Source organism: Syngnathus leptorhynchus, chromosome 4 (genome assembly GCF_054491065.1).
Source record: "Syngnathus leptorhynchus isolate UIUO chromosome 4, UIUO_Slep, whole genome shotgun sequence".
NCBI classification, from domain to species: domain Eukaryota; kingdom Metazoa; phylum Chordata; class Actinopteri; order Syngnathiformes; family Syngnathidae; genus Syngnathus; species Syngnathus leptorhynchus.
Genome location: NC_141198.1, coordinates 18,699,663 through 18,723,365, shown reverse-complemented (window position 1 = coordinate 18,723,365; position 23,703 = coordinate 18,699,663). Strand labels below are relative to the sequence as shown.

Here is a 23,703-nt window from a genome sequence, read left to right as displayed (position 1 = left end):
CAAGGTTTAAAAAACAAATACAAATAGCAGCAGCCTGCTCAATTGAAAAGCATTTCATGTTGCCTCTCAGTTAAGCTTCAAAAACAGCATTTGGATATGGAGAGAATAGCTTTTTTTTTTTTTCTTCAAACGCATTTACATCTAGACTGGATTTTTTTTTTTTTTGGAAGCCAAGGACACAACAGCGGTTACATTTGTTGTTAACATACAGATATGAAACATTCCAATCAGTAAATATACGTACGTACATGAATCTTCGAAATAGACCGCATCTATATACATTTTTGTGTTTGGCATCTGACACAGAGATCAAATATATTTATCCTTTACAATGAAACAATCACGATGGGAATAAAAAAAAAAAAAAAAAGACATCAAAATAAACAGTGTCATTAAACTCATTCTATTAAAGGCTTTGTTTATGGATGCGACTGTAGTTGATACCAATGAATGAAAGTTACGCAAGAGTCAAGTATCATTCTGACAAATTAAAATATGATCAAAAAGCATGAAGATTCAAGTTCATTCCATTTCTACCCGATTGGGATGCGCGCGGCGGCGGCAGCGGAAGCGGCAAGAGAAGCGGGGAAGCCACTCACTCCGTCTTCCACACTCGGTTGAGAACCTTGACCACCTCCTCGTAGATGATGAAGACCATGGCCACATCCAGACATACGCGACCCAGACGAGGAACGGTCCCCTTATAGAAACTACGAGTGAGAGTAGAGAATTCATATTCGAACAATATTATGCTTGTAATTTGCATGGGTGGCTGGCAGGCACTGGAAGAGGGCTGTGTAAACCTTTACTCACGCCTTTAAGCCCTCGTGGCGCAGAATCTTGAGCGCACAGTCCAGCGTGCTCTTGTACTTGTGTGCTTCCAGACCCTTGAGAAGGAAACGCCAGTTAAGACGCCTACGACATCAATGTTTGCAGACGTTTGTAAGTTGCTATTGACCTGCATCCTTGTCTTGATGACATCCAGCGGAGTGTTTCCAAACACGCTCGCTGCTCCGGCGACAGCGCCGAAGGATCCCGTCACCGCAGGATTGATGGATTTATTGGGGTCGTCACCTAGTGGCATCAATCATCTAGCGTTTGTGAAACATTCCAAATACAATTTAGTCGTCTGAATTGTTCAAATGATGCTGGGCACTTCAAAGTATTCTGACCTTTGTACCAGTTCTTGAGCGAGGTCATCACATAGAAGCGAATGGCCTGGTTGGAGCCCTGTTTAAGCACGGTCGCAGTGAGACCTTGGTAGGTCCCTCTTAAACCTGGTGAAGCAAAAGAAGAAAAAAAAAAAATAAAAATCCTCGCGGTGGGATGTGGCTTCATGTGTAGCTGCAGCACTACCGTGGTCGGACACTAGAGGGCGCGCTAATCATGTACCTTGAGCTTTGACAATCTCTCTGACTCCGTGATAGAAGCCCCTGTACTTGGGCTTGGCTGAAGTCTGGTCATGGATGAATTTAACCTTGACGAGGGGAAAAAAAAAAAAAATAGATCTATATTTTGTCACGTCATTTGAGTTATTACCGCTCAACACGATCAATTTGTCACACACCTTGATGGTTTCCATGGGACAAACCACCAACACGGCCTCCATCACACCAGCTCCGAGCCCGCACAGCAGCCCTCGAGTGCTATCCAGTCGACCCGATTCGTCCTTTGCTCGGTTACTGAGGAACTCAAATACTCCGAACCTGACGACAAATGTAGCCCCCGGAAAACCATTACGAGTGCACAGCAAAAAACACCCACGTAACTATAATCGTAAGATCCCATCTGAGCTGTCTTGAAAAAAATGGATGAGAGGGGGGGGGGGGGACAGACTGATGTTGTTTTCTGGTTTGGCTTCTTCCACTCAGCTTGACTTGTTTACTTGCCATCCTAATAAGTGTCCCTAAAGTCGTCCATAGCCAGTGTTCCTTTTGAAGTCCATCTGCCAGGTTATTGCAGAATTTTCCTCAGCTCATTAACGCTCCACATCTGCTCTTCTGTCGCACTCGTGGTCACGCAACTTTCATACACAACCCACATGTGGCAAAGGAAACAAAATGGCAGCCACTTTGGATTGAAACGGAGGAGAGTCAGGCTGTAATCGGCCGAGGCTTCCTTTCTGTGGCGAAATAACCCGGCTGACAGTCCGAGATGCGTCAGAGAGCTGAACAATCTTCATTAGAGGCTCTTTGAACAAGGTCAGACAGCTTCAGTGAAGGGACAAAGGAAAGGAGCGGGCGGAGCTTAAGATCAGGGGATGGCTGAGAATATTGTCATTTTCAGTGTTGTTAGTCACCTAAATGTTGAACAGAGACTGTGATGTAACCGAGTCCAATTCCTCCTTTGGCACGCTCAAACATGGCCAATCAATTCTTCTTGAATCTTGAAATGAGAAATACACTCACGGCTTTAAAAAACACCCGCTCAATCGAGTCAATCCAAATATCAAATCAAAACTTTCTATCTTCATGAAGATAGCAAATGATCATTTTTCTAGTTCATCCTAAATGAATGGAATGGTTTTCTTTTTTTTCAGTTTTCACTAGAGAACACCACAAGTACAAGTCGACAGTCAGCGGTTTCTACCAAAACGAAAATGAATGTGACCTACAACCTGAACACATTTTTTTTTTCTTTTCCCTTTGAAGTAAGTTTGTTTCAAAAAAAGAGCTGAAATACATATTGTGGCCGCAAAGGTATGCACCCCCCCTTAGAAGTGCAGATGTGGCTTTGTTCGAACCGATTAACCTCAAGTATAGTTTCAAATGTGGAAACAATTTGGCGCTATGAGACGGCTGGCGACACCATTTTGTTTGTGCATTAATTGTTTAAGAGAGCAGCCAGGGGAGGATGCATAAATATTGTGACAAATCAATTATTGAAGGGTAGAACAGGTCAGCCGTCCTCTCGTCCATCCTCGCCTCGGCTCGGCCCGCCTTTCCGATGACCCGGGAATAATCACGATGGTGTGCGGGCAATTACTTAATGGGATGGGGAGGAGAACACACAATAAAAGGGGTGGCTGCGAGACGGTGGGAGTCGCACAGTAAAGTCATCGAGGTGGATTGAACTGAAGACGGGAAAAAAAACAACACCGACAAATACTTCTCTGCTTGATTATATTACTGCCTAAATAGCATCAAAGTAATGACATCGAACAGCGTCAAGTCTGGATTGGAATAGCAAAGAGTTTATATATATATATATATATATATATATATATATATATATATATATATATATATATATATATATATATATATATATATATATATATATATATCTGTCAAAAGCTGCCTCCCAGCGGGGTTCCCACCAACAAATATCAACAAAGTGACAAAACGTCTCGGCTCGTGGTCTTCTGAGACCCCGTCTGGCTTTGAGTGGCATCTTTGCGCCGCTTGACTGCACCTGTCTCTCCATCACACGGACGGGAGCGAGTGCAGGTATGCAAACAAAGCCCAATGAAAACAGGAAAGCCAGTCCCGGCCCCCCCTTGGCTTTATTTTGTGTGTGTTTGCGTTTGACAGGAGATAAATGTCACGGCTGTGCGTGAACAACAACACTATCACTCTCGAGAGCGGCGGCGGCCGTGGCATTTCTGCTACGCGTGGCGGCTAATGGACTTGAATAATTGGACGGTGTGAGCAAACGCTTCCAGGCAAGCGGCGGCGGCCGTGCTGTGCTCTTTTACTCTGGCAGTTGAAAAAAAAGAAAGCCGCAAAGCGGATGTTGTAACCTCTTCCTTCTTTTCATAAATGTCTCGCGGTAATCAATTGATTAAGGAGCCGCTTGTGCATACCTGACTGCAGATTTGGGGATGGATCCGTAGAGCAGCGAACTGAGTCCTCTGTAGAGCCCTGGGACACCGTGACTCCGCACCGTCTGCCTCACGCAGTCACCTGGACAATCAAACACAGGTTGTTGTTGTTGTTTTTTTTTTTGAAATCTATCAGTAATAACCCATTCGTTAAGAACGGCCGCGGTGGCTCGTCTATCACGTAGAACGGAGCCGGTGAAAATTTCCCGACGGCTATTAACGAGCAAACATGAAGCATTTGAAGAGTTGACGAGGAGAAGCCATCAAAGTGAAGAAAAGGCAGCAGCTGTCAGGACTGGCGCTCATTAGCATTTTCCCCAAGATGCAGCACACGTCAAAAGAGAACGCGCGTGAACCTGTGTGTGTGTGTGTGTGTGATGCATGGTGAAAATGAGGTTTTTTTTTTGGGGGTGCCTTTTAAGTGAAATAAATGAAATGACGTAATGAGCTCCTGAGAGCCAGCCAACACGGACAGCTACTATTTGTTGATACTGTCTAGCTTTTGCGATGTTTGAAGGGATATGGTGCCCTCTTGGTCCCATTTGCCTTCAACTCACCTATCCCTGTGTATTTGGGAGGGTTGGCCTTCTCGTCCAGCTGCAGTTGGGTCTTCACATACTCGGTGGGGAAGGTGATGCAAATCTCGATGCCGCCAGCGATACCGCCTGAAAATTCAACAACCAAATCCTCAAAAAAGGACCACTTCAAAATTGGCCGTTTGCTTAGCTTAGCTTAGCTTCAGGCTGTATGTTCCAGTGGCCTGTGCCGGCCCTGCCCGCATGACAACGAGGTGGGTGTCATGACGTCACAGATGGTGGGAAAACTAGTTGAAGAGAAAGCGAACCCACGCCCAAACCACTCGGAGGACATTTGGGGTTTATTACGTTTGAGTATGCCTGGAAATATGGAAGCAGAAATGGACACGGGGAGCTTGCCGTCATCTGTCTAAACACACGCACAATCCACACGGGAAGGAAGGAGAAGGATGACATTAATTAAATCATACAGCCTGCCGAGGGAAGGGGTGGGGGGGCTCCATTACACAGGTCAAGACCCTCCATTAACTCAATGACACAAACACAGACACATTATCTGCTGACACACACACAATGTTGAAAATGAAAGCAAAAGCAGAGTGGAAAAAAAAAAAGGCAATCCAAATCATGAGCACTCTCTCTTAACACGCAAGTGAATTCCCAACATTGCCCACATTGTGACATCACGTTAACGCTATCAACTTAAGTATCCCATCTGGAGGATGAACTGATTTCATTTGAGGGAAATCGATAAGAGAAGATGTCTGATGACTTCAATCCAATTAAGCCATGTGGTAAAAATAGACGCCAGCCGGTCGCTATAAAAGCCTCACATAAATTGTGAAGAGTAGCTCAGAATGAGCAACAATCTCTTTTGTTGATGTTGGACCAAGTTAATATTGTGCAGGTCTATATTTTCACAAAATTCCCATTGCAGTTCACATCACAGTTTTTAGGCTGGTTCCTTACACGTTGATCACGTTGTCATTTGGAGGTATTGAATAGCGTTCAAGTCACCCGTCCTGGAACCTCTATTAAGTTGCATCCATTTTGAATGACACCAGTCTTGGAATTTTCCCGACACACCCGACATACAAGCTCATTGGCTCCCATTGCTGCGATCAACACCTTCTAAGTAGAAGGGTGACCCTCGTGATGTTGGCCACAATAAGTCCCCAGAAGGTTAATACAAGTCACATGATGGTCCCCCCGCAGTTTGCCATGACGGGGCGAAAGAGAGAAAACAATCGAGCTCACTCGTGAGCATAGAAGAAAAGAAACAAGGTGACAAATGCTGTGAGCTGCCCACTACATTTGCTCTGCGCTTTCCGTCTGTCTGTCTGTCTGTCTGGCGCACATCCGTACAAACACTCTTGAAATGAGTGGCAAAGGTGCGCTACATGTGCTTGCCCGACGGCCGGCCATTCATCTTTATCGTCAACCTCCGCTGCTGCACCTTCCCGTCCTCCCTCCGCGCGGTCATAAAATCGATGCATCCACATAGATCCTTGACACTTGCTATTACGCCAGAAAAAATGGAAATGGCACTGGAGTGATATTGGGTGCAAGTTTAAAAAAAATAAATGCCTTGTCAGATACATTTGGATGAGAAATGGAAAAATATCTGACAATCAATCCAACTCTAAACACAGCATAGAAGGGCTGCATTTCATTCTTTTAATACTTGATTCATCTGTGGATTATTTGGTTTCTAAATTGATGAGTAGGATTTAAAAAAACAGGTTGCATCCTTTGGTTGGAACACACGACGGGACATTATTTCAAATAGTCAGTGCACAAACAAATGAATTATCAGTGAGTCACTGCTTGCTCTGTAGCAACTCATGGTGGTTGAGGTCTGGGGACTGACTTGAATCTGCTTCTTCCGATTAACATCCTTCTTAACATGGTCCTTTTGGGGGGAAACATGGATGCCGCTTACTCCAAGTCAGTTTAAATGTTTAAAAGTGACAATCTCTGTTTCATCACACAACTGACAACCAAGCAATCAATCAATAATGCATCGTTGTCATCATGCACGCATCTGCCAGCCAATTAAAAAGGAGCAATCGTGATTGATTATTAATCCGCATTTCCAATTCTCTTAGGATGATGGTTCATATTTAATGGCGATGAGGAAGGGCTTCCTATAAATAGAGCCTTAATATTGACGGCGTCATGGAAGATGAAAAGACTATTTCATCTCGGTGTGGCCTTTTTGCCGTCCTACGTCCCGGCCGGCACGCTCCCTCCCTCCCCTCTTGGCTCGCAGACTAGAACCGTTTGTTTGATCTTAAAAATCACAATATTGATCCAAATTGAACTCTAAAAATGAAGGATTGTACTTGTACTTTGAGTGCTTTGGTAACTTGGAGTAAAGAAAATCATATAAGATCATGGTCAGTGCGGTCAAGAGCTTAACATAAAAAAAGAAAAAAGAAAGTCATTGAGCTGAGTCACTTCCATTGAAAATGGGCAACAAGCTCGCTCGAGTGACGGCGCACGCTTTGACGAGCCCGAGAGAAGACGAGCACTCGGGCTGCCCGAGGGTGAAGCGAGCAGGAAACATGGCATTTTCACAAAAACCTTTTTTCCATCTCTCTCAGAAAGGCCGACAAATCTTAAGTCCATTTTGTTCTTCCGCCTCTCTGCCCTCAGGCCTGAAAGCGGCCCGCCCCATCTCTTGTTTGGAGTCCCAACTTCAAGCATCAGCAGAGTGAGAGAAGCTAAAGCAGCCAATGACAGCAAATGTAGTGCATTAAGACTTGACCTTCTACTCCTTGCTTTGTCTACCCGGAGCCCTCAGGCACGCACTCCAAAGTCTTCTCCTTCCACACAACCGCCACTGGAGAGGAGATGCAGCGTCATTCTCACCCCAAATCAGGTTTTATCCGGACATCTCGGACAGGGAGGCCCGCAGGAGTTGCAACGCTGCCGCCGTTGCAAAACCGGACGGACAGTCTGGAAACGAGTTACAGCGGGGGGGGACACGAGCCAGTCAATCAGGCTGCTGAGGGCTGGCGGCGGGGGGAGGGGAAAGATTCCCAACAGGATGGCATCAAGCAACATGGGCCCATTCCATAGAAAGTCACAACTGTGTCAAGTGTGGAGTCTATGTCGCAAATGCACTCACCAGATTATTAGGCACACTTGGCCCATGCCACGCAAGCTATATATATATATATATATATATATGATAAGGTTCAAATTTGATGAACACCCAATCTTGACATGTTTCCGGTTATTGTGTGCAAAATCATGGTGTTCCTGCCACAAGGGAACCCCGCTGAAGTTGCCACTCCAATCAGCACACTGATTGATCAACAGCACAGTGGGCGGGCGCTCTCAACAACAACGACGACTGAAAAACATCATACAAAACACTCATGGTCTGGATTTTCAAACAATCTTCTTTGGCAGCAATGACAACACGTTTGTCAATCTGACATCCATTTAGAGGAATGAATGCCTGGCTCCAAACCCCCCCCACTACAGACATTCAATCTGTAACTACTGAGTCCATTTGATCAGTGTAGCTAAGCAAAACAGCATGACCAAGCTGTGAATTCTTTTTCAATATGATCTTAGGTAGTGACAGCATCTCTAAAGATGATTGCCATTCGTCAAAAATGGCACGTGTGAGTGACACGGTCGGATTCTTCCAATAAACTCCGCCCTCTTTTCCTAAATATCACCCGGGGGAAAAAAAGCCCGACTAATAACTGTTGTTCATTTCGTCGTACTTCACTGGTTCCTTGATCTCAAACAATGTATTTAGGTTGCACGTTTCGGCGCGTACTTCCGCCTTCATCAGAAAATAAACATCAGCGAGGCCATTGAGATCCGTAAGCGGGGCCCGAGGAACCTTCGACAGGGACGAGGGAGCCTACATGTTCTCCACCACCTGGAGCAGCATTTTGGACAGGTGAATGGACAGCAGAGGGCGTGGCTCACCTGTCAGATTCGACAGGTGAGTCACGCTCTCTGCTGTCAAATCTGACAGGTTATCTATCCATCAGCTGATCAAGATCACAACCACACCGGTGACACTCTGATGAAGGCGGAAGTACACGTCAGGTAATGCAACCTAAATACATGGAACCAGTGAAGTGAGCAACTCATAATTGCTTCTTTGTCCAAGAAGCCCTCGCCCCATGAAATGAATGGCATTGTGGCCTTGCTGACCGACCGACTGATACAGCAGGTCAATTTGGACAAAGACGCACTGATTCTTCTCTGACGTGGAACGGATGAAGTGCATTTCCATTCATTGACATGGAAGGAAACACACTCGTATCTCAAGGCAGCGCTTTATTTACCTCCTGGAAAGAATTCATTCGATCGTTTTGGCCAAAGACTGCTTAGTCTCAAAAACCACAAACAGCCCATCAAAGACAACAAGCAGAGGAAAAAGAGCAACTGGTACTTGATAGACTTCAAGGCACCGCCAAGTTATTCTATCGGACAACGTTTTATGTTGAGATGGTTTGAAAAGAATTCTTACGTACCTGCCAGAATCGCTTTCCCAGGGTGGGTTAACTTGGACCTCCCAGCGGGCGCCGCCGCCGCCGCCGCCAGACACCTCGGTGTGTGGAAAGGGCTTCCACATGTCCCTTTTATCTCCATTGTGATTTTGAAGAAGACAGCTCTGGGGGAAAAAAACGCCTGTCTGTCTGTCTGTCTGTCTGTCTGGAGTGTTCAATATTTGTCACACGGATGTACGTCGGCTGTCTCGCGCGTCCTCTCGGACTCAGGTGGGAGCGCGCGACTGCTCCGTGCGCGTGTGCGTGCGTGCGTGCGTGCGTGCGTGGCCACACTTGGACACGATCGTGGCAACTTACAGCCCGTGGATTCCACGTGTCACCGTGGCGACGAGAGAACGGAAAAGTAGATGAAGGAACCAGGAAGTGGAGAAACGGCGGAGGAAAGAGGCGCGTCGGGGAACTTTAATGTCCTCGCGGATTGGCGAAAAGCGCGTGGCCGAGAGGAGAGAGGCGCGTGCGTGTGAGTGATAGCGAGAGCGAAATGAGGAGGAGGGAGGGGGGGAGGATGGGCGTGGCGCAGGGAGGGAGGGCGTGGCGCAGGCTTTCTTTTTTGCTCCTCAGTTACAGCGAATTTAGTCCCAAAAAAATCTGTTCTTAATTTATTTTGGAAACGAGACACTTATCCCCAAAGAAGGGGAAGGAATAAATAAATAAATAAATAAAAGAAACCGCGTGTCACGTACGTCACGGCAACGCCCTTCACAAACAAACTGACTTCTGTCTGACTCCCAGGCAAGGAATGATAGGATCACACTGCGTGTAAAGTTTATTCTTGTTCAGATAAACGGAGCTTCTGTAAACCACCAAACCTGCCACAAAAGCATTTCATAACTGCTGTTTTTGGCATTTTGTCAGTTTTCTTACAAAATATGCTTTTCAGACTACAATGACAGACTATAGACAGTACGTATATTTCATCATGTTCTTTGATTAGTATTTCAATATATCTTAAATGATACATTGCTTTCGGTACAATGATTATTGTTGACCCGAGCTGCGTCAATATTTTTTCTTCTCCTCCGTTCTCCAAATGTTAGTTGAAAAAGTTGCATTGGACATACGTATGAGTCATAATACTTGAGTGAAACATGAAAATTGTGCTCCTGCTTGCGGCATTATAATTTGGCAGCACATGCACAAACTGCAGCACAAAGCATTTGATTTGAAATTTATTTCATCTTGGGGTTTTTTCTCCACCTTCCCCCTGAAACCCATTCGGGAAAAAGTCAATGGGATCAGGACCGATGGATCCCGGGAAAGGGATTTGCAGGTGCAGGGAGGGAGTGAAAATGTTCCAGTGAATTACCGGGGGGGCCTGGCTGAAGGTGAGGTTTGACTTCAGCATCCAGCTCTGTGCAGGAAAAGGACGGTCCGCTTCGGTCCTCTACATGGGGAAGCCGTAAGCGGGCTGAGCGGGGTAGCTATAGCCCGGATACCCCGGCTGGGGGGCCACTGGAGCTGGAGAGCCGCTTAGCATCAGCTGCTGGCCTGAATGCACAAGATTCAAACTGACTGACTCGCTTTTTTTAGGGTCAATTCACAAATGTAAAGCTCAGCTAGCAGTGTGGAGAAACTAGTACTTACCATAACCCACCGGCTGAGCCTCTGTCACCTCTTCACTTTGCCTCTGGCTTTCGGCTGTCTCCAGATTGTCCACCTGAGGGCACCAGAGAGCAGTATTCAGTTTGGAACCTCCTTAAATCCAACTGCATGTATAGACCCCTTGATAGAAATACGTACATGAAAAGGCAAATCATTTGTTAACATTGCACGGGATAGTGTCAAACTGCACTGCAAATTACATCCACAATAAAAAACATAGTCTTAAATGAGATTATTATTATTCCATCTACTACTACTACTACTACTACAAGTACCGAACCCAAGTATTATTACCATAATGAAGAGTATTTTTTCATCCCAAAATAACAATACCATAAAGCATACATTTGGAGTTAGTTTAACCCTGCACACAGTTTTAACCCGGAATTAGAAAGCGGGACATTTTGGGATGCAACACACATCTGCCATGAGAGCAATCCCTGGGTCGAATAAAATCATCAACCTTTGTATTTCCCATCCAAGAGTGAATTATTACACACGCAGTAGTAGCAGCAGCAGCAGCAGCAGCAGCGGCAGCAGCAGCATCACTGGAGGGTAACTGTTAAGCCGGAACAGGCTAATCCTGTTCCTGAGAAGCTGGAAGAAGGTGTGAAGGCTTCAGTTCAATGCATCAACACACACCTATTTCTTTGCAACCATACTTTGTAAGATTAGCAACAATAGCATGCCTCAGGGCAGCCGTGGCTACTTACCACCCCCAGAGTGTGAATATGCCAACATGTGAATAATATATTCACTGCAAATCGTCTTTGATTGTCCAGAAAGGCGCTATATAAATCTGATGCATTATTATTATTATTTATGAATAGACAGAGGCTGTTTCCACGACCAGGCGGGGCCATCAAACATATCGGATTGATTGAAATGTTTTATGAATTGTACAAGTGACATCATGGTCACACGCTTATGAACCACTTCATTAGGGCCAATATCAATAGCTGGGAAAGCCTTTGTGTCATGTATGCATCACCGGCGTTAATCCTTTGAGGGTGGCAGATAGCTAACGCGAGATTGGCTAATGAACCAGTTGTTCACGTACCATACCATAGCAGTCACTGCAGGCAGGACAACAAAGCCAACACATTTAATCGTGGCTAGTTAGGTGGGCTTTACATTTCATGCTGTTACTGCATCAGAGACAAAACACATTGGAGAAATAGAAAAAGGGGGGCCAGAGACCGTCACCTTCGGCGCAAATTCATCAACCTGGAAAAAAGAAACCCAAAAATGACCTCAAGTGACCACATTGAGCTAGAATTTGAAACTGCTCCTTCTGAGGATGTTCAATTTTTAATTGCTACCTCGAATTACGAGCGACGCGCACGTTTTTTGTCCGGCCGAGTTTTGTTCTTGAGTTGCAAGTGACAAGCGCAAATTTCACAACTTCTTATATACCTTTAAACGGTGACGACATAGTGAGATAATGCAACAATACTCTCAGTCGTATTGGTTTTCTCTGCGAAAAAACCCCAAGTGAGTGAGTCATGGAGTTGTTAAATGAATGTACGTATCTGTATTATACTGCCCCCCAGTGGACAAGTGCAAATAACAGAAGGGGGCACACACAATGTGGAAGTGCAAATGTTCTTATCCCCAAAAATATGTTCAGTTAAGGAGCTGGGTCATGGACAAATGCACCTTGTAAGTTAAGGCACTACTTTATAATCAAGTTACATTGCCTTCGAATGACTGATTTGAAAGGGCTCTGAAAAATAAAAAGGCATTAAGTGTAAAGTGCAGTTAAAAAAAAAAAAATAAAAAAATAAAAAATAAAAAAAGAAAGAAAATAGAGCCAATCTTACGAAATCTTAGTAATCGAGCGCAAACCTTTGTGAGGTACTCCCTCATGACTTGGATGAAGTACGGCATGGCAAAGTCCACAATGTTGTGCCTCCAGGCCAGCTCCAGCACCACGTCGGGATGTAGCAGGTCGTAGGAGGCGAAGAGGCAGGCGGCAAAGCACTCCTTCTTGCCCTCCTCCAGGAACCACTGCAGCAAGATCTCCGCCAGCTCGCCGTCCTTCGACTCGGCAGCGAACAGCATCGCATCCTAGGGGAAGACAGCTGAGCCGTGGAATCGTTCACAAAATGGCCCCCAAAAATGCCACGCTGTCAAAAGCATGCGCTGGATTGTTTTGCGGACACTGGCTGGCTGCGTACGTTCTCCTCTCGCTCACCTTGTAGAGTTTGTCTTTCTTGCAGAGCTCCACACTCTGTCTCCAGCGGTTGTTGCCCTTGTACAGATAAGCGGCGATGCGGCGAAACTCGATCAGCGGGTGTTTTTCCAACCTCTGGGCGAGGCCGATGCTGTCAAAATTGTCGTAGGCGTCGATGGATGCTCTGAGGCCCTGGAGGACCGACGAGAACAAAAACATTTCACAGACGTTTGTTTGTGACATCAAATAAGAGAAGTTTCAGGAGGAGAAACAAACAAACAAAAAAAGAAGCAAAGGAGTGAGAGACCTGATAGTCCTCCTCTTCTGTCAGCAGGTTGTTGAGGGCTTCGTTGACACACTTGTTATTGTGAGTCTGGACAGACTTCAGGTACGGCTTGACCAGCTTCAGCTGCTTCACCTGGTTGAGACGGATGAAGGGTGAAACGCCGCAACAGCCGAGAATTCTTAAAGAGCATCCCTCCCTCTCTCCCTCCCTCCCTCCCTCCCCGTTGGTTGGTTACCTTGGTGAAAAGGTTGACAGCCCGATTGTGGTCCAAGCGCGGGGACAGGATAGTCAGCAAGTCGTTGAGTAGAAGAGGTTTGTAATCCAGGTAGAAGGAAAGAGATTTATAGTACAACTCCACATTGGCCACCTGGAAAGAAAGACAAGACACAAGCGAGACATGTTGACTGGCAAGAAGAGACAAGAAAAGGGCCAATATAGGCACGCCAGGCACCCACCTTTGCGATAATGTCTTTGAAAAGTCCTTCTTTCCACGCGTCCGTCGGATGGGACATCATTGTGAGGACGGCGTTGTCGTACTCCTCGTACTTATCGTAGAGGAAAACCAGCTCGCCCCATAGGTGGGACTGCTCTGCTGCGCGCAGAACCTGGTGGGCCATCCCAGAAAAAATGGCGAGACAATTATTTTGGACTTTATATACGGATGAGATGTGTGCATTCAATGGCCACCCATTAGGTACACCTTGACCATTTGAACTATCAGCAGGCAAACGTTTATGCTCAAGGGCCTTTTTTGGATCCCACCTTTGGAATGTTGACTCTGGACCAAAAGAGCTCCAGGTGCTCTCTCATTTTCTGAGGTTTGAACTTGGAGTAGAGAATGGCCAGCTCAGTGAACATGCCCATGTGTGCCCGCTCCAGGCCCAGAGCCGCCTCCAGCAGAGCCATCAGCTCCTCAAAGTAGCCGCGGTCCTGGTAGTAGGCGATCAGGTCCTCCAGCTCGTCGGCGTGGATGACGATGTGGAGGCCGCAGATTTGCGCCAGACGGAATTCCTCGCCGTGCACGCATGCGAAACAAACCTGCCAGACAGACGGGACGGGACGGCGAGATGTGCGTCAGAGCAAATAAAAAACCCCAAGACATAGCTCTTTCCTCTTGCCTCTTTCCAAGTGCGAGTGCTGTTGGCTTTCCTGGCGCCGTCCACGGCGGCCTGGTACTCTCCGAGCTGCACGAGCGTGGACGCCAGTCGAGCAAAGTTGGACACGTTGTCGTACAAGAGCTTGGCGGCCTGGTACATTCCCTCTTCGTAACATCTATCCCCCACCTGCGGAGGAAGACCAGAGCCAGAGCCCCCCAACGACGTTGAATATCACGCCCGACGTGCGGCGGCGGCGGCCGTTCTCCGGATTTGACCTGCTGGATGTGAGCGTTGTTGGGCCCGCTGACAAACTCCTCCAACTCAGCCAGACGCTTGGTTTTAGCCAAAGCGAAGATCAGCTCCGTCTCCACGTAGGATTCCCGCGCTTTCTTGCGAGCCATCTGGAGGAACTTGACCAAATCTTCCCAGTTATCTGCAAAGGCACGCCTCGGTTGAAAGCCGCGCGCTTATGGACGTGAAAAGCAAAGGCGTACCGTACCGTTCTTGCCGGCCGCGTCCACCACCTCCATGTAGGACGAGGGGTCCGCGGCTTTGATGTACGAGTCGATGGCCTCCTTGACCAGGTCTCTGTGCAGCTGCGCCCGGGCTAACTGGCTCCATACCGCTGGCTCGTCGCAGCGCTCGGCAAATTCGTAGGCCCGGTCCAAGTTGCCGAGATGTTCTATCAATACCTGAGAGAGAGCGAGAGAGCGAATACGTCGGAAATGTAAGGTTTGACATTTTGAATCCAAAAAAGAAGGATGTGGACAAAATGCAATTAGGAGATGACGTCTCCGTACCTGTACGGCAGACGTGTTGACGTCAAACTTTTGAAAAATGGCAAAAGCTTCTTCGAAGAGCTCGTTGCTGATGGCGATGTTAGCGATGTCCGGGGCGTCGTAGTTGTCCAGCCTATTGACGTACTCCATCACGCGCGTGCGGTCCGCCTTGATGGCCGTCAAAATCAGCAGGTTCTGAAGGTTTCTGGCCACAGACATACAACAAAGGAATTGTTTCAAAAAAACAAAAAAACAAAAAATGGGCACCGAGCAATCCGAACCTATGTTCACTGAAAACAGAATTGTCAAGCACGATCTTCTCCAGAAGTTCAATCAACTCATTGGGCAGGTCGGCAGTCATGAAGGCCTTGACGGTAACCGACACCTCCTCGGGGTCCTGGGTCTCCGACAAGGCGGTTTGCACCACCTGGAATCAACCAAAACGAGAAGTAGTACGCATTTAACGATAAACAGCCACCTGAGCCGAGCATATGACCTGATCGATGAGTGGCCTCCTATAGGGGTTGTTGTTCTCCTCCAACACGTTGGCCCAAAGTTCTGGGTCTTTCCGTCGCACCAAATAGCGAGCCTCGCTTTTAAATAGCGAGTTCTCGTTGCAAACCTAGGTCAGACGTCCAGATACGTTTACAGTCTTCTGGTGTGGATCCAGCTCAGGTTGAGGCGGTCACCTTGATGAGGTCCATGTCGCACTGGCCTCTCTCGTACGCCACGCAAGCAAGGTGAGGGTCTCTCTTCTCGCAGTAGCGTCCCACCACGGCGCTGTCGTAGAAGGCGTTCTCTTTCAGGAAGCGCTCGGGCGCGTTGTTGCTGTCGATGTAAATCTTGGCCACGGCGTTGTGGGTGGCCGGCTCTTCGCAGCCGTCGTGGATACGCGACTCCAACCACGCCGACAGAAGTTTTAACCTACGGACGAGACGCGTCTCGTGGTTTGCCTCGGGAAAAAAACGGTGCCGTCTTACCTGTTTCGTTTCTCCACCTCGTCCACAAGCTCGTCGGTGGAAAACTGCCCTCTGACCGCCGTGATCAAGTTCTTAATGACGTCCTCGGCGCAGTCCACATCTAACAGGCCGCCTATCACCACCGGTAATCGACTCGGGTTAACCTGGCAAATGTGACGGGCAGCGAGCAAACCATACAAGCTGTGATGCAATTCGCAACCAAAAATCAATCAATCATGGTTTGCCCGATGGGGTGGAATTTGGATAGTGACGGAGAAGATGAAGGAGCGACTTACCTTCTGCACGTAGATTTCAATGTATTTCTGCAGAGTGTTGCGGTAGAGGTAGAGCACCAGGTCGTGGACAAAATCAAAGCGGTCGCATACAATAATGAGAGGAAGCTGATCTGTCAGCTTGGCTTCCTAGCAAGGGGGAGGGGAAACGAAAAGGAAAAAAAAACAACACGCAGGTCATGGAAAAGCTCCCATTTGCTACTATTGACGGCAGAATCGCGGCACCTTGAGGAAATTCTTAACCCTCTCCGGGTCGTAACAGTTGCTCTCTCGGCAGATCCTCTCCACTTCTTTGATTTGTCCCGTCTTGCAGGCCGCCTGAATGTACTTGAAGTGAACGTCGGGCTCCTGGCTGAAATTCACAATCGAGCCGAGGAAGTAAAACAAGCCTTGAATAGAGAGAGAAGGAGTGATGACCTCGGCTGCTTTAGCCGCGGAAGCCCAAAGGCGCCGCTCGGGACACTGACCCTCGTAACTCTTGAAGGACTCAAAGAGCTCCACCAGGGCCCCGGTCCCGAGCTGCTCGTGGTACTTGGACGCTACTTGCACACAGAGTTGCAGGTTCTGTCTGATGTTTGCAGACAGCATGGCTTTTAGACACTCCGACGAGTCCTCGACCGACAAGGAGCCGAAGAAGTTTAGCAGCCACTGGAATGGAAAAAGAAGGGAGACGCTTTTAGACATCTTCTCAAAAGGATGGGTTTTTTTTAGGAGTACCTCAGGGTTGAGCAGATGCGTATGCACCACAGCGCGCTTGATATCATAAAGATCAGTGTAGTGCTCAAGAGCTCTCTGAAGAAGGCCCGCCTTCTCGCACAGTTGAGCGACATGGGCCCGGTCGTAGTGCGTGAACATCTGGTTGCCCAGGATGGCATCTGCCACCTAAATAAAGGTTGTGGCAGTCAATGGAATGACAAAACCTCAAAGTGTATCCTTTTTTTCGTCTTGACCTGCGGCGCATGTATGAGGTTCATCTCGAGCAGGCGTGTCTGCAAGTGTCCTTCGGCCGGCCGGTTGTTCTTCAAAGCGTCCAGCAGGAAGGAGGTGCATTGCTGGATCAGGTTGCCTTCCATGAACACATCCACAATCTAGAACCAACAGTCACAAAGCAAAGCGCTCGCTCAGTAGTAGGAGGAGTCGTCCCGGAACGAAGCAAAGCGACGGCGCGACTCGGAAGCGGAGGAAAAGGGAGTCTGGGAATTCTTGCCATCGCTGGCACATCTGGAATAACATAAAACACGGCTCCCACGCCGGCTAGCTGCATATGTTTATTTGATTTGATTTTCTAAAGAGGGGGAGGGGGGGGGGGGGGTTTGGGGCAGGTCTGAACGGTATGGCTGATAAGCTGACGTTGTTACCTGGTTGATGTTGGCCAGCGGCTCTTCATCTTGCACCAGCATCTGCGCAAACTGCAGTCCCTGGTCTGCATTGACGCGCATCACATTCCTCAGCAAAAACACCCAATCGGCGCTGTAGCCAACCTGTGGAAATGAAAACACGCCGCTTGCTATTGAATATCATTGGGCGGGGTGCACCCAATGGAAAACAAAAAAGACGTCATTACTTTTTTGGCATAGAGGACTATCTTCTGGAACTGTCCAGTCTCCGCAAAGCACTGAATGACCTTGTTGGGGACGTTAGCTCTGAGGTACACGCTAAGAGCGAGGGTCAGGTCAGAAGCCTTCACCAGATCGCCCAGCTCCTCTGAGCACTCCAGCTACAATTTGCAGGCAGACATTGCGCAGTCAAAGCAGCCCCAATATTGACTTGACATGTCTCAGCCAAGTCTCTCTCTCTCACCTTGTCCTCCTTCAGCCACTTCTCCAGCAGTTGCTTGCGGCCCTGCTGCAGGACGGGCCTGCACAGCTCCAGGGATTCAAATTTGTTGAGCTGACCCTGGTCCAACAGAATACCAAAGTACTGCAACAGTGGAGACGCCTGACCCGGTTGGGCAGGGACACTCTGAAACTTACGGATGGTCTCGGCGGTCCTCAGGACACCCTGAGTCGGGCGTTGGAACGATTGGGGAGGTAGCAAAAAGAAACTTTGCCCACCATTTGCTTTGGAATATTCCAATTGAGGAGACCAACCTTAGATGCTGACGCAGCCACCTTTGCCGCATCCGAATAACTTCCCTGGGCAAACAGGGTGTTGAACTTCCTGGCGAAAAGCTCCTCGGCGCCGGCTAGGTCGGACCTGACGGCCATCCTTAAGGCCAGCTCGGGATTCTGGAGGACATTTGTGGCGTAGTTGACGATATTTTCTTCTTCGACGCATACCGACAAGACCTGAAAAGGAAATCAAAGAAAGGCGTCAGTATGTAGCATCTGTAGCCGTCCGTACCTGGCCCGTACCGTACCGTACCTGGCCCTTCTTGTTGACTCCGATGATGCCCGAGCTGGCTTCGTGAGGCGACGTGACAAAGATGGTCTCGGCGCTGATTCTGTTCATGTAGATGCACACTCCCGACTCCAAGTCGTACAGGTGGATGTAGCCGTACTTGGTGATTAGATATATGACGCCGTGCTTACTTCCGATCTGCGGTGGGTGGAAAAACACAAATGTAAAGCTGTCGGGGGTGGGTGAGGGTATGGGTGGGGGTCCTTGGCACACCTGCATAGCCACAGGAAAGTCTGTCTGGGCCTCGGGAGGGAAAAACACATCCACTGCTTTCTTTGCAAAAGGTTGGTTTCCTGCAGCTGGCTGGCCCACTTCGATGATGTGCAGCTGGATGAATTTTCAACACCTTCAAATGGAATATTGGCCAAATAGCAGCGGCGGAAGCAAAAGGCCGGCCGGCTACCTTCCCGCCCGCCTGTGAGCGCACGGCAAAGCAGAAGAGGGTGGACGGATTGGCGTTGCCCTCTACTTTCAACTCCCCGAAGGCAGCGGCGTGACCTTCTATCGGCTGCGACACTTTCCTCTCCACGGAATACAGCTGCATGGCCCCGACCACGCGGTTTTGCTGCCACCGCAAAAACATTGAGCAAAAATTCACGGCCTCGTATCTCCAATCGAAGGAAAGCGGGCGGGTACCTGCGCCGAAATCCCGATCAGCAGTAACCACTTCTGTTGCTCGTCGCTTCGATAGTTAATGATCTGGCATCCTGCCAGGCTGGCGTGCCGATCAAAGACTTTGTTGGGTTGGGAATCCCCCTCCATGCTCCAGTGGTAGACGGCCGTGTCCGTCACCAAGGCCACGGTGTTGACCGAAATCCACTTCCAGAACGTGACCTCCTCCGTCATGGAGTGAGCCTTCATCTTGCTTTTCATCTCAATGTTGAAGATCTGCAGCGTCTTTGCAGCTAAGGGGGAAGACGGACGGTCACGGATGTCAATGACCGATATACCGGGCGGCGGTTATTCAAAAAAGAAAGCAAATCAAACAGATTGCACGTGTCATTTCAAAGAGCGACCTCCCAGGTCAGGTCACGTCTGCGTCAGGCGAGTCGTATATATCGGACTATGCGTACCGCGCATTCACTTCGGGAACACGCATCAAGTCATGCTACCACAAGTCATCTTCTCAACAACAACAACAACAAAAAAAGAAAATAGTACCAGCAGGTTAAGTTAGGGCAATGTGCAGCCCGTGTGTGTGTGTGTGTGTGTGTGTGCGTGTGCGTCTTTCCTAAACAGTTGTCTGCCTTTTGATTGATTGAAAGCCAAAATAGCTGTGTGAAGTGGAGAAAGGTATTTTGGAAGCTTTCATGAGATAGCCACGCCCCGTTGTATCATCACAAGAGAACTTCTGGAGGCTTGGCGGGCAGAAACTCACCGTCTGAGAAATGACAGGGAGAAAAAGCAGAAGAAAAAGTCAGACAGGCAGGCAGGCAGACTCAAACAGATGAAAGCCAGAGGGACAACATTGTGTGCAAATTATCGCCAGAGAGAAGGAAGCCTTACGGCTGGGGTGAATCGTCCCGATTAGTGCTTGTGTGGCACGCAATCTCCATTTTCTGACATGAAAACGTTAGTCGCCACTAACACACACACACACAAATGGAGCTTTCCCACACTCAATGAATCTGTTCAAACTAAATATTGTGACATCACCAGTCTGCAAATCATATTGTTCTTGGTAATAAAGCCACGTTTTTCCGACTGCCGTGCCGCTCGCTCACCTTTCAGGGCGATGACCTTGCTGGTGGGGTTCATGATGGCGCTGTCAGCCGAGATGGGGCGCCTGATGGGGTTGGTGGGCTCAGACATGTCCACGATGACCACCTGGTTCTGCTCGCCCACTTTTTCCCTGATGCAGATGAACTTGTCCGACTCCATGGTCAGATAGCTGAAGCCGATGTTGGCTGGGTTGACGCCCAGGTTCTGCAACTAAAAGTGGGGAAACATCAGTCAGTGTTTGTTGCCATGGAACAATAGGCACATCCACACAACACCATCCTTGCCTTGCCTGCAATGAAGCACAGCGACTATAAATCTATGGCCATACAATAAACAATAGCCACGTCATTTGAGCTGGAACTTTCAGAAAAAAAAATAATGAGATTTTCCATATTTACTTAAATAGCCAGCACTTGAAGTTAAGGCCCGGGGGCCAGATACGGACCCAGCACTTGAAGTTAAGGCCCGGGGGCCAGATACGCCCCGCCACATCATTTGATGTGGCCCGCAAAGACAAATTGGGCATCAAATTTGTGCAATAGGTTCATGCTAAAATGACAAGTTGTTTTCACTTTCAAAAAAAAGAGCGATATCGCTAGCAATACATATTTCGATTGAAATCACACGAAGTGTCTTTTTGCGCGTATTGTTTGAGTGCAAATGACTACATGATGGAGTCTGAGGCAAGCGCAGAGGAATCCTCATGACAAAGACGGCGCTGTCTGGCAACGGGCCGCTTGAGACAACCAAAACGAGGCTACAGACACATTTCAAACCGGAGGGGGATCTGCTTTACATGAAATACTTTGACACCAGTTGAGAATTAAACACGGAACACACAATGTATGTAGTATCTGGAGCAACAACTCAATAAAAAAGAAGAAAAAAAATGTCCAAAAAAAAATCAATCCGAGGACTATTCGATTGCGCAACATGAAGGCGTAGAAGCGTGAAAAGCCAAGGAGAAGAAGACCTGAGGGAGGATTATAGCCATATGCTGCATCTCCTTTGGCGTGCCAAAACTATCTGGGGGTGGGTGGGTGGAGAAGGGAGAGCAGATGACAAGAACGCTATGAGCTGGCTGGCTGGCTGGCTAGAACGTGCTTGAAGGAGAAAAAGGGAAGCTGGAGTCTTAAATTCCAGCAAGAAGTTTGGTAAGCAAGCGCTTTAGGGTGGAGTGAGTGACTCACCCACCGTAACACCGCCTTCTTCTGGACCGACAAAGGTCTAGTGTTACGCCCTCACACATGCATACGCACGTCGGAGCTTCCCATTTCTACAGCTGCCTTTACCAAACCCAAGCACTTGAGGCCACAATCACAAATGGCAGTAACTTAAGTCATGACGCACCATTGCCGGTGAACATCTGGTGAGTCACCGGACGGACGGACGCGCTGCTGACGCCTCACATCAGCTGCGGAAGCTGGCTTTCCAACGCCGGATGAAAATTGCAACATTGCAAATGCTACGGAAGGCAAGTTGGCTTGTAGTTCTCAAAAATGACCCAAAATTCCACTTATTAGGGCTGTCACAATTAACGATGACTCTATCAATGATAGAATGGAATACTCGGACCAAATGTTCTATGTTATGATTAGAATTCCCATTGTTTCTTTGGCATTGTTTAGTGATGAAAAACTCAAGAAATGTTCCATTTCTCAAGAAACAATGCAATGGTCCACCTTTTATATACTGCGGCGGCGAGGCAAAGTGAAATGTAGCAATTGGCGCCAATGTTTTCAAATCTGAAAAATTCCTTTCAGTTTTGGATGAGATTAGGCTCATTTCCTTTTTTGAATTGCATGTCCGAGAGGGACGCTGACGCCCGCCATTTAAAGAGCGCATGAATGGGTGATTCAGTCAGGTTGGACTGGCTGGACACAGATGCTCTTCAACGGCGTGATGAAATCAACATTTCCTCCACATCCTGAGAAGGGAAACCCTGATACCATTTGCTGACCTCGTCCGTATATGGTGTCCAGAAGATGCGGTTTTAGCAGCCACCGGAGAAGCAGGTCGGTTTGGGTCTGGCTCAAATTGACACGGGCGGTTGCTTTGGAGCCGCCGGCTGGCTTTTTTGTTTTGTTTGTTTTCTCTTTTGGGCCTTTGCGCAAAGACAGCCAGCAGCAAAGCCACATTAACCTCAGTGGTGTTAGCAAAGGCCTTCCAGAGACGCTATCCGCTACTCATTGCTAAACTGTCCAGATACTACAAGCCACCACAGAGACGACGAAGCTGATGGCAGCCGAAACAATATCAGACTGAAAAGACATTCCGGCAGAAAGCGGTAAATAAAAGGCCTCAAGAGAAAATGCCAGGCCCGAAATGCCCCCGCTTTGAAATTCCAAGCATTTTTCCACTTTGCTGGATGGCCAGAGTGTGATTTCTTGCACTTGCTTTCCCATTTCCAGCCAAAGAAAGTAGAAAGTCATTTGGAGAAATAAACCGCCTCCATCCCGGAGCGTCATGCCATTTATTTGACACAAAAGAACATTTTGTAACAACGTGAATCCAACCGCTCGAGTGAGTTTGACGCAAGGGCTAGTTAAGGAGGAGGAGGATGCTGCTGCTCCTGCTGCTCTGCTCCTGCTCCTGCTGCAGGGGGGGGCGAGCTATCAATGAAAGCCCCACAGCATTTCCAGCCATTCAGTCTCAAAACCGCAATGTGTCAAAACACCGCAAGTCACTGCAATGGCGTAGACGCTAACACTTGACGTGACAGTGACCTTTTGGCTGGAGATTCATCAGCAGGATAGAAAAATGGCTACTCGCACAGTGTTCAATTTCTCCAAGTCATCCTTTGGCTAATCCAGGCCTGTGGCTGGCTGGCTGGCTGGCTGGCTGGCTATATTGAGCAACAGTCCGCAGCTCTGCTTTCACATTCCCATTTAAATGCGACATGTGCCGCCTGTGTGCTTGGACGGACGGACGGACGGACGGACGGACGGACACAAGGGCGAGGAACTGCGCCAAAGGTTATTATGGAGCCTTACCTGCAGATGTTCCTGGAATCGTATGGGCAGTATCTGGGCCATTTCCAGACGCTTCTTCGCCAAAAGGCTCCCCGCAGAAAGGAAAGGGGAAAGGGGGGGCAACCAGAAAGGTTTTGGAGGTGCGCTTTTCAAGTATCCGCTCGCAACGTCCCCTAAAAAGTGCAATATAAGACAAACGGAGAGCGTGAGGGAGATTTTCAACTCTCACTCTCACACGGCAACTGCTGCTTTCATTCAAGACAACCCCCCCTCCTCCTCCTGAAACCGGCGCCACCTCCGCCGAGAAAACTAGTCCGCGTCAACGCTCAACATTGGCGTAGCCGCTCCACCATGTATCCCTGGAATAAACACGCCCGTAGGGGGAAGTCCAGCCATGAAAATCCACGCTGAAACAGTGTATGAAGTGGGACGAGTGAGCCCCCGGAAGGCTTTTTCTCACGGCTGTCAACGCGAGAAGGTCAGACGTGTGGTGTGCGTATCGCTCCGCCCGCCC

At 48.2% G+C, this 23,703-nt stretch overlaps 2 protein-coding genes across 3 annotated transcripts; both read right to left on the bottom strand.

Annotated features, from left to right (window-relative positions):
* Window positions 1–104: 104 nt before the first annotated feature.
* On the bottom strand, window positions 105–9,345 carry LOC147058686 (tricarboxylate transport protein B, mitochondrial). 2 transcript variants are annotated; one of them, XM_085908931.1, is made up of 10 exons: window positions 9,201–9,345; window positions 8,868–9,007; window positions 4,381–4,488; window positions 3,806–3,905; window positions 1,568–1,706; window positions 1,393–1,477; window positions 1,173–1,277; window positions 959–1,074; window positions 814–887; window positions 105–710 (listed from the first exon to the last, which is right to left on the bottom strand). In XM_085908931.1, the coding sequence occupies exons 2-10, from the start codon at window positions 8,983–8,985 to the stop codon at window positions 596–598; spliced, it is 960 nt and encodes a 319-aa protein (XP_085765057.1). In that variant the 5' UTR covers window positions 8,986–9,007; window positions 9,201–9,345; the 3' UTR covers window positions 105–595. The 2 variants fall into 2 exon arrangements, with proteins under 2 accessions (XP_085765057.1, XP_085765056.1); XM_085908930.1 differs by lacking the exon at window positions 9,201–9,345 and having other exon boundaries at window positions 8,868–9,190.
* Window positions 9,346–9,633: 288 nt separating this feature from the next.
* Window positions 9,634–23,655, bottom strand: cltcl1 (clathrin, heavy chain-like 1). Its single transcript, XM_085908950.1, has 32 exons — window positions 23,211–23,655; window positions 20,220–20,427; window positions 19,874–19,876; window positions 19,132–19,400; window positions 18,899–19,060; window positions 18,709–18,822; window positions 18,460–18,633; window positions 18,186–18,383; window positions 17,896–18,096; window positions 17,660–17,812; window positions 17,454–17,576; window positions 17,046–17,183; window positions 16,813–16,977; window positions 16,563–16,743; window positions 16,321–16,484; window positions 16,099–16,224; window positions 15,824–15,966; window positions 15,533–15,767; window positions 15,340–15,465; window positions 15,125–15,270; window positions 14,865–15,048; window positions 14,564–14,756; window positions 14,340–14,497; window positions 14,086–14,250; window positions 13,730–14,005; window positions 13,423–13,572; window positions 13,203–13,334; window positions 12,989–13,099; window positions 12,703–12,873; window positions 12,354–12,575; window positions 10,488–10,560; window positions 9,634–10,391 (listed from the first exon to the last, which is right to left on the bottom strand). The coding sequence occupies exons 1-32, from the start codon at window positions 23,250–23,252 to the stop codon at window positions 10,288–10,290; spliced, it is 5,010 nt and encodes a 1,669-aa protein (XP_085765076.1). The 5' UTR covers window positions 23,253–23,655; the 3' UTR covers window positions 9,634–10,287.
* Window positions 23,656–23,703: the final 48 nt, after the last annotated feature.

Excerpts from the sequence above, each read along its gene's own strand:
- LOC147058686 (XM_085908931.1), bottom strand. The coding sequence starts at position 8,985 with ATGGAGATAAAAGGGACATGTGGAAGCCCTTTCCACACACCGAGGTGT. Across the intron at positions 4,489-8,867 it reads TGGGAAAGCGATTCTGGCAG|GCGGTATCGCTGGCGGCATC; the intron begins GTACGTAAGAAT and ends TTGAATTTTCAG. Across the intron at positions 3,906-4,380 it reads TCCCAAATACACAGGGATAG|GTGACTGCGTGAGGCAGACG; the intron begins GTGAGTTGAAGG and ends TTGATTGTCCAG.
- cltcl1 (XM_085908950.1), bottom strand. The coding sequence starts at position 23,252 with ATGGCCCAGATACTGCCCATACGATTCCAGGAACATCTGCAG. Across the intron at positions 19,061-19,131 it reads TGATCGGGATTTCGGCGCAG|CAAAACCGCGTGGTCGGGGC; the intron begins GTACCCGCCCGC and ends TTGCGGTGGCAG. Across the intron at positions 17,184-17,453 it reads CGCTGGCCAACATCAACCAG|ATTGTGGATGTGTTCATGGA; the intron begins GTAACAACGTCA and ends TGTTGGTTCTAG.